Source organism: Tribolium castaneum, chromosome 10 (assembly GCF_031307605.1).
Source record: "Tribolium castaneum strain GA2 chromosome 10, icTriCast1.1, whole genome shotgun sequence".
Classification (NCBI taxonomy): domain Eukaryota; kingdom Metazoa; phylum Arthropoda; class Insecta; order Coleoptera; family Tenebrionidae; genus Tribolium; species Tribolium castaneum.
In genome coordinates this window covers 2,952,619-2,970,774 of record NC_087403.1, presented here as the reverse complement: position 1 = coordinate 2,970,774, position 18,156 = coordinate 2,952,619, and the positions used below count along the sequence as shown (strand labels likewise).

Here is an 18,156-nt window from a genome sequence, read left to right as displayed (position 1 = left end):
ATCGCGCTGATATCGATTTAAGAATCTTTGGGGCGAGCCCTATTAATCCAGTGCAACCCCTATGCCTCACTGATGTGTGTGACTTGTTAGGGGTCAAAAGCGTATGTAACTTTCATCAAGTTCCACTTTAATTAAGATATGAACTGGTTTTGCTTTACTTTTACTTGAAACGACGAAGTGCTATAACGAGTTTCGTTGATGCACTTCGGAAAACAAGTTATTTTTAAAATTTGATGCTTAAATCAAAGTTGGAAGCGGTGTAGGGCAATGATGTTTTGTGGGCTTTGGATGAATGCGCTGCTGATGTACACCGGGTGTTCATAATGCGAATACCCGATTGCGGATGAGACTTAACTCAGGCTTCCTTCTCGCTTACTCACCATTTTAATTAGTTATTCCATATGCGTTACAATCTATAAATTATTTGCTGCAAGCTGTATCTTAAGGCTCGCCCTTATGCCGTCGTTACAACGATTTTTCCGATACGGCGCCGCACCGACAACAGAAGTGCTATCCATCAAACACTTACTGGCAAGTTACATTTAAATTTCTTAAACTCAAAATAACTGTATTACATCACATTGTTTCTAAACGTCCTTTACTGAATAACCAATGTTCCGGAATTTCTACAACTTCCGGCGGAATTCAAGCTGACAACCACGTTTTAGTGACAGCTTCAACATCCAAAGAAGTAGCTGTAAATATATTACAAAAATCAGAAACGCCCCTTGACAACAATTAGGTGCTTAAATAAACTAACCGATTTCAATTAAAAACTCTTCTTTTGGGAACTGCCCAGATTACGCTAACCTTGACTAAATAACAATAATTAATACACTTGGTACCAAACAAACAAACAAAAATTAAAATAAGTACTTCAGTGCACAGAAAATAAATAAGAAAAACGCTGGTTACCCGTCGCATTTTATTTAGCCTACCATGTTTACTCATCAATTTTAGAAAATAATAGAGCAATCAAATTTTCATCAATCTTAATATTTGTCGATAGCAATATAAAAGATGAGCAATACCACTATAATCGTAACCGTAACCGGAGAATTCGCTGGAAGAAACCGTTGTGCTTTATAAACCCATGTAAAATCGTCGGGGGAATCAATTGGCGTCGACAAAGTGGCCAAATTCCCAATAGTTTTTAATAAAAGCACTCTATTTTCTTGCTTCTGTTCATTAAGGGCCATTGGGTGATGGCTGCCGGGGTAGTGAAACATTAATGAAGATGACACTTGTAAACAAATTAACCACAGGAAAATATAGGCAATCACTCATCTTCCTTAATCAAACATGAAAACAAGATGCGCACCAAATAAAGCAATCAGCAGAGATTGCAAATGCAGCAATCTTAAAAGCGTCAGGCAAATATCATAAACATATACTCGTATGCCTGGCAACTGAACACCGCAGAATTGATTGTCTCTTAGAGAAAAAAACTATAGATGCAAATTAGAAAATTCAGCATAATCGTAAAGTTGATTCTTTTGTAATTCGTTTAATTAGCCGTTTGAATCACGTATACTCGAACCTCTTTGGTTTATAAATTATGACGACTGAAACTGTTTTAGTTTTACGTGTCTCATAGCTAATATTTTATAATGTCTATTAATATTAATAGTATTTGTGCAATGATTGTAGCACATTTATTAATTCGTGGATATCTGAGCGTATAAGCTTGATTTTCCTTCCTTCAAGTTTTAATTAAATTGGATTTCTGTTCATTGTATAGAATATATTACACGAACAAAATCTATCACAAGAGAGAAAAATAATGCTATGCATAAAAATGAAGTTTGTAAATGAAAAGCCGCCTTAAAATGATGAAACGTTAATTAAGCTAATGGCTTTTCTATTTAGTAAAAAATTTAATACTGTTCTATATCATATCAACTATACGATCGGGGATCTATAATAGGAAATAAATTCTCTCACCACGGGTATTAATAAACGAGTTACGATGTAGTAAATTCCAAAACAGTTTAAAATCATATTTTCCAATAAAACAATCTCGTTCGTTTTGTGTTTTAAAGTCTCATACAAATTTCATATAAATGTTATTGAAGTATAAAGACAAAATAAATTACAGCTTTAAGGTCCCCAAGTAATCGCTTCTAACTCCTAACAAATGAGAATACAAATCGATTTCTATTCACGTGTATTGTATGCGACTAAATTTTATTCATTTGGAACGCATTTGCTTATTGAAACTAAATTTACCTCAAAGCACACTTGTCACTAAAATACATGCAGCTCACAATCAGAATTATTCGGAATTAAGGTAGTAGAAGAAACAAAGAGAACGGCAGTTACGGGGGCATTTTCAGTACTTGCCAAAAATAAAAATTGAAGTATAAATTCATTGACTAATTAATGATTCTTGGAACTGACTCCGTCTATCGTATTCCTGTCAGAATCTAGAAATCCACAATCTCAAGTGTTTGATTATTAAACTACATGCAGCGATTTGAATTGTGAAATCCGGGATTGTTATTCATATATCATAGGGGTATTGACAGCCACACTATTATATATACGAAAACTTGATTCAAGTTTGGCACTAATCATCTTCAATCGTAATAACTTTAATTCAAGTTTTAAAACCACGGTCATTCAACTTGATAAAGTTGTAAATAAGTTTGAACAAATCGATAATTCATCCAGTTATGTTCATTACAGACCGATTTACGAAGGAAATTCGATGAAATAATTGGAACTTTATGTTTTGACGCCGCCAGTAAATGTGAAGCAACGCGTCGCGCAAACACATTCAGCATACAGTGGATCTAGAATTTGAAAGAAAATTTATCTCCGCAAATATCGGAAACCGACATACATCCAACTTAATTAAAGCGTTTTCCACCCAACCACTACATGCAATTGATAATATGTGATGATAATAATAAGAAAGATGAAAAGTAAATCTGTTTGGTATTTTTCTCTTTTATTTTGTTTCCCAAATACAGTTTTATTTTTATGGCATATTTTTATTAGTCACAGGGGTGGAACAGAAGGAGTCATAAATCTTATCAATAAAATACAGTGATATATTTTTAAATAAGAAAAAATATGTAATAATGCTTCTCAATCAAAAGTACAAATGACGATAACTTCGACATTTCCCCGCATACAAAGAAGGTTGATGATGACAACACCTGAGACCCGCATAATGTCTCTCGGTGAGATCTTCGATTAGCTCGGCTCTGCCACATGAATGTTGCGACACCTGTACCATGCATTTTTTGCCAACCTTCTATAGTATATTCCAATTTTACATTGTTTTACTTAAGAGAAATTTTAAATTCAGCCGATAGGTTTTATCAAAAGTTCCTTTACACAACAAACCCTTTGTTTTTAAGAGAAGAATGCATTTAAGAAAAACTTTTTACTACTAACTTTTTAAGCAAGTTATGACAGGATAAAAGGTTGCAAAATCTAACTTTAAGACTAATTATAAATTTGATCACTTGCAAAGAATCCATTCTGCATTTTATAGCACAATAAAAATCTGTTTACAATACAAAAGTTGAAGAGAACGCTTCACACCTTGAAACAAAGTAAAAAACTACAACAAACAAAAAAAATACGAAAAGGTGCAATAACAATAACTACGGTATTTTCGCCGAATCAAGACTCAAGCCTTAATAATAGTAAACTAAATTAAGTAAAAATAAAATTACATTTTCTTCAGCTACGATAGAGAACTGGAGAGGGCTGAATAAATGCAGAGATGGGCAAAAGTATGGATGTTTTTACGAAAAATATAATTAATACATTGGTAACACGTGTCTACCGCATTGGCGAAGAGTTTGTGGTCCAAATAGTTTGATTTATTTAATTCAAATTAGAAGCAAGCAAGATTTTGTGCCGGTAACTCTGTATTTAGGTAAAATGTTGAGTCATCTAATGAGCTGATGACACCGATGATCACTCCTGATTTTTCCATCGACTAAATGACGAAGGGCATACATAATGGGATGCAAATGGAACTTGTGTTTTTCTTCATTCAGGAGCATACTGAAAATTAAATGAAACGTCTTTTATTCGTAAAATATACGGACAGCTATTACTAAGGAAAAGAAAGGAAAGAAAACTCTTCAATCGAAAGATATCAGTAAAACATTTCTACTAAAAACGGTGTCCAATTTCTTTACGAGTAAAGACGACGGTTGATGTATTAAAAAAAGTAATGTCAGAGCAGACCGGCACGCCTAAGAAAATTGAGTGGTGAAAAAGTTTCTTGAAAATGGCATTGACTTTTACAACTGCATGGGATTGAACTGATTCAAATCTAATGTCCATGAACAAATCAATCACGCGCCGTATTGCTGGATTAATTTAGTTGGATTTCATCAACTAACCGCAAACACCTGGTATAGAAGGTGGTGAACCAACAAGAGTGATTTTAGAACCGAATGAAAATGCCGTTTAATCTGAAAGATTGCAAGGGACGGAAGAATTAGTATTGATTTGAATGTCTAGTTTTGAGATCTAATGTAAAGATAATAGATAACGTATATCCAGAACAGGCCAAAGAGGATAATTTGGAGATTTGAAAGTAAAGTGGAAAATGCCCTGTAGACGGCGTGAAATCCTAGCTAGTTGTAAAGTGAGAAAGGGAGTAGCAAGAAGCCATTCGCAGTTTGTAAGATAGGCGCCTCGTTCAGCTTACAGCGGCTTTGCACCAAGAGCGGCACAATCGAGATCGACAGGGTCGGTTTAAGAAGCGAGAAATTCAGGAAGATATATAAAATGCACAATGGCACTACCTTAACATTGATTATATTCGAAATCCGCGTGTCAGTTTTCGTTTACATATAAAATCCCACCGGAATTCACTAACAAAAAAATATTACACCCTCCTTCAAACCGCAACAATATTGAAATAACTTATATAAACGAAAACTTCTAGTTCCACAAAAGTTTCTAATAAAACCGGCCAAATACGTTTTCCCGCATAAAAAAACAGAAGCCCATCCTGCACGCATAACTTGGGTCAGAGCTTTTCTCACTATTGAACGTGTCTCGACTGGTATTCACGTTTTCACCTAAACTGCCACTTTAAATGACCACTTGATACTATTACAGTTCAGACAGGCCATGTCGGGATTAAGTCAGAACAAATCGCAAAAAAGAGCCTCACTTAGAATAAATTCCAGCAGTCTTCTCATAACTTTCTTCAAAACCTCAACGCTGATGAGATGCGATGCCCCACCTCAACAAGACAAGTAGATACTTCGGTCTTGAACAAATATTACGCTTTTGCTCGTTATCAAACTCTACAAGCTCCCCTAATTACTAAACTTGTAATTTTTATATTCAAATGCCTCATTTAATCAACTTTCACAGATAAGATCCACATCCCAAAGAATAAAACATATCTAAAAGCACTTAATTACGGGAATGTTCACCTCGACAAAGTTCCGTCGTACAATTACATACAAGTCAAAAGAGCAATGAAAAGGGAACAAGTAAAGTTTTTTGATAAAAATGTTTCTAGTGTCTCCTAGATATTTATTTTACCACTTTGCAACTTGCCTCTAGGAGTTTCATCTCAGACTAATTTACCACATAAGCGGCTAAAAGAATTTCTTGACTTATGTTATTCTGTCGAAAAACCTTTTCTGATTTTCTCAATTCCTTTTTTGAAATAAAAATGAGTCATTCTAGCAATAGTTGAACTTTCCAGCGCTGCGAGAGTTCGAGGTAAATTTTCGTAAATGAAGTAACCATATTAAAGCAAGACAAAATTCTAACTTCCATTTGAAATTCTTAATTGTTTTCCATCCAGCAGCAAATTAAATTAAACTGATTAAATAAAAATTAGAAAGTCCGTCTAAACTTAGACAACAATGTTTTTTGTCAGTAAATATTCCTACAACTAGAATCAAATTCTTTTATTTGAGGACAACATTACAACCCTTCGTACAGTAAATGACAGATGACGTTGTAGATAATTTTCGTAAAAACAAAAACGACAAAGTTATCCGGTATTGGCCAAAAATACTGAAGAAAAGTTTAATTCAACAGTTTTCAATTTATTGGGGATAATTTTACGAAATGTGTAAGGCCGTCAATGAGTCTTTGTCGGTTTTTTTAATTAAAAAATTCATTGAAAGCCTTAGATACAATCAAACGTTGCGTTATTACAATGCGTATTTATAAAAATGTTTCTATAATTAGACTGTCAAACATAAGAATGTTCCGGGCCACTGAAACGAGCAATTTAAAGGTTTTGATCAACTCCATTTTGGGGAAATAAAGACTGCCGTGGTCCCAATCAGTGTGGTTTCATTAAATTAAATAGCATTTAGTTTACCTTGGAAGAAAGTTAATTCCTTTGTTTTGACGATTGACTCAGTGAAAAGTGAACATAGTATACAAATACTCGGATGACGACCATCAACTGGGGGACGTACAGCATCTTCTATTATTCGCTCCAAAGCATCGCAACCTCATTTTCTCGACCGTTGATTCCGTGTCCCGTCTCTGTATTTCCCGTCTCCCTTTTATCATAGTTGTTGGCGGAGTAGCCACTTGTATTTAGATGCCGCACAAGGCCCATTACCACGATGGCCCAGAGGTTTAGCTAACTGTTATATTGCCAACTGTATTATTAACTCTTTTACACCAATTGCTTTAAACGTATCAGATACCACACCTCATGTACCCCAAAGATTTCTAAATTCGCTTCCACTACAACAACAACCTGATAGATTCCACACGTTTTATCAGCAGGTTAGTCGTACCACACATTAGTGTGTACCCCATATACTAATATCTAATCGCACCAAAACATATTGCTACTTATTCTCGCTTCATTAAGTTTGGAAAAATATTTATGGCAGCCACAATTCCACAATATCATGAATTCATATAATAAAATGATAGAAGTAATAGAATAGAACTAACAGTATGTAGACCACAAGCATATTTTGTACTAATTACAGTCATAAAATTAACTAGAATATGTACTTCTAGCAAGAGTTCAATCGCTTAAAACAGAAATTTGAACATGTTAGTACGTTTTATTTTAGAATAAAAAACAGCTTTTGTTCGTCTTCTAAAAGGTGAAAACGCATTTTTGGTGGTCGTTCAAAAGTAATTTAAACAGATGATAGATAGCCTGCCAGTGTCGTCACCTTTTCCAGTTGGTCATAAAAATGAAAATGCAGAGAAAATCCTAATTAGTGTACATTTAACAAAAGGTAAGACCGACCCATGCAGAGATAAAATCTTCGTCTCTCATTAACCCATACTTGTGCGGTTATGCGGTTTTATAACGTCGTGACTGTCATAACATAAACGTTTATTAATTGAATGAGGCTGTTTAGCTTTACAGTTATGATTTTAGAGAATTCAGTATAATCTAGTTTAAGCGGCACTATTACCCGCAGTAGCAATTTGTAAATATGTATGATGTAAATCCGGAGTCCAAGACTCCGAGACTAAGTGGAGAGAGAAGAAAAGATTTTCTATTAGCGCGACAACATTGTGTGATAAGACACAAACAAACATAATTTAATTAAAAAATGCATAATAATTTCACGTTAGAGTTCGTTTACGGAAACGTTTTACTCTAGCGCCTACTAGTCTGTTCCCTTTTCGTAAGTTGTCCTGAAGTTCTATTTTTCTTGTCTGACGCAACGCACAAACACATAAAATTTGACCCCTAGTATCAAAATAAACATACGGTTTATCATAAAGACAGAACCAATTTGGTTTTTAATATGTTTAAAAAGAAAATTGATTTAGGAATTTATCGGATAAATGCCACATATTTACCCAGGAGCCGAAATTAAACGCTCTCAAATTATCTTTAATAGGAAAATGCATTTGCTTACAATCACCTTTGCGAATCTCTGAATTCTCACGTAGCTGTACCTAAAGACCTTAAATTCGTGCCAAATTGACTTACATTGTAATCTTCTCTATATATTAGAGAGGTCGGAACGTCTGGAAAGATGTGTTCTTAACTAAAAAGGACTTTCTAAACTTTACATTTTTATGGCGCTCTTTCCAATTCCATGGAGGTTCATTGATTAACTCTGATTGGCTCCAGGTAATAAAAGTGATCTTCGTTTTGCTTACGAAACCCATGCAATATTTAGCTTAACTCTCCGACAAAATATGATCAACAAGGAATCGACAAACTTGTTAAACCACACCAGAAAAATATCATGTCTGATGTATCGTAAAATCACAAGGCTAAAAAGAGTATATTTAGCTTGTAGGTTATCGATTTTTAAAACTTTTTAGCAATTTTTTTACATATTTGTGCCAGTTTCTTCAATTTCATTGGTCCAAATAATTGGACGTTCCAAACTAACACTTCACGTCCAAAATTCTCGTTTTCAGTAAAAAATATTTGCAGTTAACTACTAACTTTATATTTTATTATTTGTAGGTATGTCATTCTTTAAAAATTGTGATAGCTCAATTTTCAGCCAACAGATACTGTAAATCAGCATAATTTCAACTAGAATATTTAAAAAGTTTGGATAGTATAAAATTTTATGTGGCCTGGTGACGTTGTCAGTGCGAATAAATCAAAAATGGCGTGGGGTAGGTGCCAGCCACGGTCTCGCCGAACAAATGGCATTAAAAAATGGAGCAAATAAGTTTACCTTGTATTGAAAATGAGTTGTATTATTCAAAAGCGCGAAATTGTAATAAAGCCGACGATAATAATTCAAAACCACATCTTGACAACTCTTGAACTATAAAAAAGCATTAAACAAACGTGGCTGCTTTTTACACAAGTTTAGTGAGTTAGGGCGTCAATAAAGTTGTAAAGTAGACCTCTGGGACGCCTGTCGGTGAAATAAATCCTCACCATAAAGTCATGACTATTTCAGCAAAATGTGACTGAATATTTTTACCGGATTTTCACGCTGTCCTAATAAAAGATAATCATCGCTCATTCTCAAACTGTTAACGTACTGTGGGCGGGCAATCTAACTTATTGTAGGTAAAACATGTTCTGCAAATTTCTCTATAAATGTAACAAACGTTGACTTTCAAATAATGTATTATTCAAAACACAATTAAAAGACAAATTGATGTAAATGTTTACCTACCTTGTAAGTTCCAAGATTCTTGACGGAGCATGCGAACTTTACGTTGCGGCCCGCTGCTACAGTTATATTTTCTATAGTGTCTGTAAACTCAGGTTCTTCAACGACCACTGAAACGACAATCTATATTAGGCGAAATTCAACTGATGCCATAAATTATTCAATTACTGATCTTAATTATAATTTTTTGAGCTTGAAAACACCCAATTCCTATCATAAAACTTTAAACCAAACTAAAAATAGAAATTCGAACTTTGAATAAAACATGGCATAACTAACTAATATCGAAAACTAAGTCAAGTAGAGAGGCAGATACAAGCCTCTGTGGTTTCCACGGCACTAAAACTGTCCATCTCTTAATCTCTCATGCAGTCTCTATCAAGATCTTCATTATAATTCTGGTGCAGCGAACTTTGCTATTTGTTAATGTTTACATTCAGAAAGTTTCTTTCGAAGCTCAACACTTGATATTAATTAAAAGTATTTAGATCAAAAATACAAACAATAAAAAATGCTTTAATAAATTGTAATATACGTTACGTTGAAGTAACCTTTTTAATTAGAAAGAGCTGTTCCCTTCAGGACTTGTAATATCAGGCAAATTAAAGTTTAAAAGAACTATTAAATTATTAAACCTTTGGAAGACTGAACTTATGTAGTTAGATGTAGATTCGACAATTGTTAGAACCAGGGAATCAAAGTTTGCGGAGTCGTGAAAATGTAGAGAATGTCAGATTGTTGAACGAATTGACATCATTATAGGTCAAGTTTCGGGCTGTTTTAACGAATAGAAAGTGCATAACAGTGAGAATATCCTGTCTCTATTGAGACTACACTCTACAAACCAAACGGTATATCGATCCGGTGGCAAACTCACAACATGCTATCTATTGAAAACCTCCGAATTAATGAATCTCTTTTCTAGCACTAGGGTAAAGCACCAACATTATTTAATTAGTTTTAAGGAAAGGATTCTTAGTATACGAAAAATATAATTAAGATTGGCATTAAGATAGTGCCGTTAAGTTGATTCTTTACAAAAATTAATTGTGCAGGTAATTAAAAAGAATAACTTTCTCTTTCACACATAAGTGAAAGAGTTAAAAGATAGAACAAACGTTTATTAGCAACAAGCTATTCCCAGTCACGTTCACGATTTTACTTGACTTCATTTTATACGTAAGAAATCTCGTGAGATCTTTGGGGTTGTTTAACTTTTGTGTGTACTTAATACCGCTAAGATCGAAGATTGGGATAAAGTAAGACACGGAAAACCTGTCTCCTCCATCTTAGCAAACTACTAATTACTAACAAGAAACACTTTGGAATTCTTCACTTACACCTACCACACCTCACTATATTAATTTTTAGTGCAAATTAAACGTTGAGAAATGAAATAGTAAAACACCAGTTTACCGTAAAAATTCCACCATTTACTTATAGCGTCAGCTCTGTCAAAGCAACCAAGTTAAACCAAGATTTAAATAAGTCCAAGACCATTATCTTCTCATTACGTTTTTCACAATTTGGTTTGTTGCTGGTTTTTGTCAATCGAAAGACATTTAAAAAACTAGATCAAATTAAAATCAAAATCAGTTTCCCAAAAATTTCGTAAATTACACTAACCATTTCGTGCGGACATTGATTTTTGGCTAATACACGTATTTCTGGTGCATTTTAGAGCAGTAACTGAATACTTTTGGAGCTAAGTTTAATACAGGTTGTTCCAAGCTAAGACACCAGAAACTTCCAATACACCATATGAATACAAAATCCGAATAAAAGAATATCTAGCAATACGTATTTTTGTTTTAAAAGGTACGAAATATGGTTGCGTAGTTGCATAAATCAGGGGGACAGTCTAAAATCTTAGTTGTGATCAGAGGACGTGTTATCGTGTTAAATGCATGCTTGTAGTTTGGCAGAATGATGCAGAAAATTGAACTAAAGTTAGTAAGTATCTGTGGTTTCGTTGTAAATAATACATAAATGTTCTTGCAATTATCTGCTGAATACTAAAACACGACTGTGCAACTACATGGCTGTAAGTTGTCAGGGTGCGGTTGGCGGTGGGATCAACTGAGACGTCTTCACGCCTCTAAAAGCAAATTCCATCCATAGTTTCCGATCGACATATCTTGGTTTCCACCAGTACCAAGTTTAAATGCGTAAAAAATTATAAACACAATCTGGTATTGGATCGAACCATGTTGTCCCCTAATTTAATTTTTACCGTTGTGTCTTGGAAATTTGAGGAAAATACAACGTGGAGTCGTAAACAAAGACTCAACAGCACATAATCTTGAAAGAATTTCCTGCGGTTAGGCAGTGTGTTTCCTGGAGGCAAAGCTTAATCTTAATTATCACACTTAGTGTTTTACAGCAGCAGGATTAATCTTTCTTGTTTATGTTGAAAAGGATAATAAAATATCATTTAAAAGTAAATACTGCTTTTTAATTAAGAGTATTGTGTCTTAGCACGTTGCTATTTTTTCTTGAGTCTAATTAAAATAAAAATTAACAAGCAAACACTTCGCGAGAGATGTTGATTTTTGTAAATATAAATTGTTCAAGGGTGAATATAATAACAATGAGAAATGGGGTAATTATCTATTGATTTAAATTTAATCCAGCTTTCAAAGGGAATCACAGTGGGAGATAATAATTGAATATGAAGAAACATTCTGAATTAAGTTGGCAAACTTTAAAGCAATGCCTACTTGTTACTGTTCTACAATACTATACATTTCAAGGACCCGTTCAGCAAGTTTGCAACCATCTTGTCAGTCTTGCCACGTTATTGTAAATAAAAACAATTGCCAACCAATATTTAGTATGTGTGCGCGCGTGTGTGTGTATGTCTAGGGCCTCCAGTTTCTTATTGTTTGTATTTCAGCCCCTATGCCATAAATCTATGCCAAATCTTTAAAAACACATATTTTACCTTTAAACATAATTATGCAACATTTGGATGGAAATACTGTCTAGCTTTCAAGAGCGCATTTATTAAATAAGTAACAGCTCGGTGTAAACAATGTTTGAAAGAATTAATTAAAATTGAACCTACAATTTTAATTTTAATTAAAAAATTCTTGCTAATGGTAATCTTTCTGCGTAATATGTACATTATTCAACGTTGTTTTAATAAAGAAGTAATGTTAAATAGCCATTAAAGAATTAAATCTTCTGTTCGGACACGGAGTGTAATATTGATCCGGAGGCATCTGTAATTTCTATGAGAAAGTGGCTGGCAAAACCTTAATTCATAATAAAATTGCCAAGACTTCTAGTTTTTTTCTAACTCGACATTACTCCACAAATAGAGATTTTGAATTTCTGGAAATACAAAAAAAGCGACTGGGACCAAGGTATAATCATTGTTTTAGAATTTTTGGCAAAAGAATAAAAAAAAAATGTCCGATTCTGAGTTGAAAAATGTTGAAGAGGAAACAACTTAACGAAATCTGTGTTAATTAAGCCACATTAGCATTGTCGGTGTTCGGGTAGAGAACGAGATGGTACTTTATCTGAGATTTAATTGCGTTAGCATAAGATTTAACCTGACTTCCGACGATCACTTCCTGATTATGACAACACGGTGGCGGAAGAGCAGATGGCGCTTCTCAGCCTAAACACGCAGGAGACGCACCACAGTTCCTCCCCTAGCCTGCGAGCATTTTGCCGCCGCTGAAAACCACAACACACCACCACAAGCTGGCCCTCTCAACGCGCCCTTTATTATTACCACCGATACGTGGTCGGCATACGACATACCACCTGAATATATTTACTAAGTAATTGCAACTAGTTAGGCGATTATTTCTCCACATCCGAGCAGTTTTTTGAGTTTCTCAAAAATGCAATCCATCACTTTTGCCCATTCATTGTCCAAATTAATTAACCACGACATACTACAACCCCCATTACTGTTCTCAATACAAGAGTGCGCAGTTTAGGAACGCAGTTGCAATACTAATGCAAAGTAAAATTGCACACGTTACCACCAGATCGATATTATCCATATAATGTCATACAAGTGGCTAAATTGGATGTCCAGATTCACACTTGCCATTGCCCTTTATTGGCATAGGAATTGTTTGCAGTCAGCGGCTGCAGGAGAGGAGTTGCACTGAATATGCACAATTATTGTAAAAACACGCGTAGTCTTAAATGACAAATTGTGTAAAACGCATATTTGTATGATGTAGCCCAAATATGAAATTTGGTCATTATCAAAAACAGCCGGCCAATATACATGTGCCAATATTTATCAACGTATGTTTGTCCGTATAAATTACAAAGTAAAATTGAAAACCGATATACTGATACTCATTTGTACGAACATGGTGAGCCATTCAAATGTTTTGTATAAGAACCAAAACAAAATGGTTAAAAGAAATAACTGTGGTTAGTTGACCGGAGTCTAAAATAGATATCCTCTCATGTTACGTATAGTATTCTTCTCGTAGTTTTTTTTTGTTTGTGTTATTTTAACACTTTGAATATTCCATTACAATTACTTGTTAACACGGGTGTCAGGCTACGAATCTTTTCTCTTGAGAACATAGTAACTAAATCGGTTAATCACGACTTTAGAAAATTTTACTTGTACGCAATTTTTAAGGGAAAAAATTAGTTAAAGACAAAAAATCTAAAAACAAAAATATATTTTTATGTTCAAATTATAAAAAACTGTAACACTGTTTTGATCAAAATGTATGTGGGTGTAAGAATTTCTCTATGTATTGATTTACGATAGGTTCTTAATCCGTAATCCCTACCACTTGTCATCAGAATTAATTTTGATTAATATCCCTTTCGTGAGTCGTGTCACCTGTGGGTGTTACCATATCACCTAAATGGTTGAAATAATAAACGAGGAAATTCCCAATTAGAACTTCAAGGGAGCTTGAAACTATTGGACCGAAACCGAAGAAACTGCGATTTCAAGTAGGTACGGCCACCTAATTTAAAAACACGTACAAAACCAATAAGAACGAAACGACTACAAATTTTTCCTGGCTTCTCATGGGTATCAGAATGAGAAATGTCAAACAACCTGAAGGATTCGTTAAAGTAATGCGATACTTATAATTTATTTTCTAAATTTGCTTAGACGCTAGTAAATTCGAACGGAGTCGTTTTAAATTTAGAAAGAGTGGTTAAGAACAAAAAACAAAATTATGTGTCTATTTTGCACAAATTTCCCTCTTCGAGCCGCGTCTTGCGTTATTAATCATTTTCATTACACCCTAGGAATTTGCATAAAAATTAGTTTACCACGTATCCGTTTATCGTTCATCTGCCTGGTAAATAATACATTTTTTGGCAAGCCCCAAGCATGTCTACTAATGATATTGCCTCTGCTTTACAATAAAAACTACCCGATCACACAATGATTTGATCGCTACCTGAGATAAAAAGTCTGAGTTTAATGGTAAGCTAAATAAGAAACCAGCTAAATATTTGAGTTTTCCGGCTGGGATTGTTTGTCTAAACGCAGTTATTTTATGAGACATCAAACTTCGATTCATTTGTGCCAAATATCATAACAGCTTGCGGTTAATCAATGGCTTCACCGAAATATTGATTTCTAACTTAATTTAAGCACTAAAGCAATATTTGTTTAATGTGAGAAAATATAAACGTATTCAACTTGAACGGGTATCATCTTTAATAAGTCTGCTATGAGTAAGCGACTAAGAAAGGGATTTTCTTGATGACACGCGACGTCCTATTGGTTTTTGGGATATATATGAAGACCAAGGAAGCATCTAATTAGAGTATTATCGGAAAGTTCATCGAATGGGGCAAAATTTAAATCAAATTCTGCAGAGCTGCGGGCCTAATAATCAGAGTTCGTTAGTTATATTGCTCTTACTGATGCCGGTTTATAAAGTAATTTCATTAATATCTTCCTTATACACAAGTTTCACAACTTTATTTCGTAACAACGTGCTTTAAGTCGGACAAAAGGTTTGTTATAAGCAATAAATAACTTAGGGCGCATTAGTATACCATCTCAATTTAGCAGGAAGATTTATGAATGAAAATGACTACATCCACTTACACCTGACTGCTGATGCAACGAATAAGGTTTAAAAAAATTAGGCGTTCCTTAAACTGCAGCGGTATAATCTATCTAGAAGTCGGAAATTAAAATCGATTGGATGGCAGCAAAAGGATGTCCCATTGCCTTCCTACGTCTGAACTGCATATACACGGCTCGTATGGATTCGGACCCGTTTCCAATCTCGCATATGTAACGGCGAAACTTTGATGTAATAGACGTCACCAGTTGTTTGCTTAGTTCGAATAATAATAAATCAAGCCCATTTTGATACAGCCAAATCAACTTGCATTAATCCAACCAATAAAGGATATTTGTTCCAAATAACTAAACTATTAAACATTTAACTCCAAAAAACCCGAATGTGCCACTCCACTGCCATGCAGGACTGTTTCAACTATACAACATTATACATTCACAGCAAAAGCCAATGTGCATTATAGAGTTTGGGTCAAAGTTTATAATCGCAGACTTTGCCACACGACTGAGGTAGGAAGTGACAGTTGCACAATTATTTATTAACAATTTTTAAATAAAACAATCCACTATAACGTCAAAACGTTAATGACTAAACGTCTCAGTTTACTTTAGGGTTCATTACTATCAAACTCAGCGTAAATGCTATGTGCATACCAAAATCATTTGTGGGAGAACTAACCCACAAATTAATAATGCAGTGTATTTAGAATTTATAATCTATAGACGGGCTTAATACTCCACTAACCCAGTTTTGTGAATATAAGCGCCAGTTAAAACAAAATGTATCCATCAATAATCAAATACGCAACGAAAAAACTGTTATATCTCATCCTAATACGTTTTGGATTATCAATTAGTTTCAATGCAAGAATTTACATCCCCTTATAGGTAAATGTTCTAAATACTGATGACCTCCAAGAAGAATTTACAAGACAAGAACCACCAAAAGCAACCTCTTTTGTAGTACATATCTAATAATTCGGAATCAATGTTTGTCTAGAAATTTTGATAAATGTGCCAACTGTTTAGGAGGAAGTATTAAGACGTAGCGCAGCAAAGTTGATGAATGTACAGCTTAAAAAATAATCCACTTTTGCATAAAGCAAACACGGTAACTAGAATTTCATAACGTTTGCGACACGATTTAAGATCCAAAAGTTGTCATAGTTATAGGGTTTCATGTTAAAACCAAACAAGTCTAAAGCTTTTCGTTCGCTAATAGTCGTTAATTAGTGCATTAGTGTAAGAGGATTGAAAACCTTTTTGATTTATTTGTAGGAAGCGGCAACAGGTCGTCTGTTTATAAGGAAGATCTCAATGTGGCCGTGAGGATTTTGCTAAAAGTAGGTCCGTTCGGAAACTCAAGTCAAGACGCAACTTCTGCTCAAGCCAGCCGACTGAGAGACATTCATTATTTCAATACAATGAAATGCGCCATTTAGCAATTTTACACCTAAATTACAGCGGTTAATACGAGGATTCTCAACTCATATATTATTTCTGCAAGATTTAATGCCCACTAAATGTGGTGAAAAATAAGGGGCATTTATCCGGCATGGATGTTCTGTTTATCACATAATTAGATCACCATTCTTATTCCTAACGAAATAAAAACTCAATCCGCAAACGGCGGAAAGTGGGAGCATGTTAAGCCGAGGCTAGTCTATATATAAATCTTGCATTTTTCTCTCACCCTCCGCCTTGATAAGAATAGAGATAGGAAAATGTATAACGGTGAAAACCAGTATTACTGTTGTGGCGAAAAGGAGAAAAGGAGGTGCAAAATTTAAGGCTCGGGTTGTTGCCACAGTCTAGGAGATAAGTGTGGCGAGGGAATAGTGTGGAATGCAGAGGTCGGCGGTTAATCGTTAATTGCAAGATAATTATTAGCATTATTATTCTGGAAATGTTCCGAAATTAATGAGTATATTTTAATTCTATTTAGAGCCTGCGTCTCCAGAGTTGAGCGAATGAGTTGGAAACATTCGAAAGGCATAGCCGGGCAGCTATGAAAAGGTAGATCAACAAACGCAACCCTGGCAAATAAAGCATGTAAACCACTTTATAATCAAGTCTGTTTCTCCATTTATACACTATTTAGGCGAGAATTTATCATAACCTGCGTATAAAATGAAGGAAACACAATAGACAAAACCCTTTGTGTGCGTCACATTTAAAATTTAGTGCACTCAGTCTCAACTGAATTTACAGCTAAACAGGTTAGTCGTTACTTAAAATTCAAACTTGAATCATTCTTTCGTCGTATTTTCCAAATCATTCTTTTCAAGAAAAGTAGATTTCTTCGGAATATTTTAAATTTCATTACACTCAAAAATAGAATTACCCTCACTTAAATGAAATCTTGCAGCTATACCGCCACCCTAACCCTCATCAAGTTCAAACTTAATATTCTATCACAGTGCACTCACATTCTGCGGCGATATCTAAAACCACCAACAAACACCAAAGACAAGGGCAACACTATCGTCACAACTATGAATATTATGCTCACCACCCCAGTTAAACTTAACGCCGTGATAAATAGCTAATTTCATAAACAAAATGATGTTCTGTTTAAATATTTGTAGAATCGAAAAAAATCGCAAAAGCAAAACAAAAGCGATTTTTCTAGTAACAAGCTGTTAAAACTTTTATTCATATTTAGACAAAATAATAGTGAGGGTGGGTTTCTTTATTTTCCTTCCAATTTTTGGCCACAGATGTTTCGATGTTTGTATACTTTATGATCAAATTGTATACTTTTCATAGTAGCGGTTAGAAAAAGACATGCCATCGCTTTTATGAACAATTATAAAGTTAAAACCACAAGCAAAATGCCCGAGAAAAATAGTTTTTGGACCGCGTTATCGAGCGAATTGCTATAAAGCCTCGAATTGTCGTGAATGTAATAGCTGAGGTTGCGACACACCCGTAACGGATATCCTAAGAGGGAAAAGGATACCTCCAATAACAGAAGCATTTCCTTGTTCAGGTCGATAATAAGCTGTTATTGCTCATGCT

At 34.5% G+C, this 18,156-nt stretch overlaps 1 protein-coding gene across 3 annotated transcripts in view; it reads right to left on the bottom strand.

Annotated features, from left to right (window-relative positions):
• The window catches only part of LOC662797 (lachesin), a 79,891-nt gene that overhangs the window by 30,965 nt on the left and 30,770 nt on the right, over positions 1-18,156 (bottom strand). For all 3 annotated transcript variants that reach the window (XM_008195116.3, XM_008195117.3, XM_008195118.3), the window contains exon 2: positions 9,090-9,196. In XM_008195116.3, the coding sequence (XP_008193338.1) occupies positions 9,090-9,196 (107 nt within the window). The remainder of the gene's footprint in view (positions 1-9,089; positions 9,197-18,156) is intronic.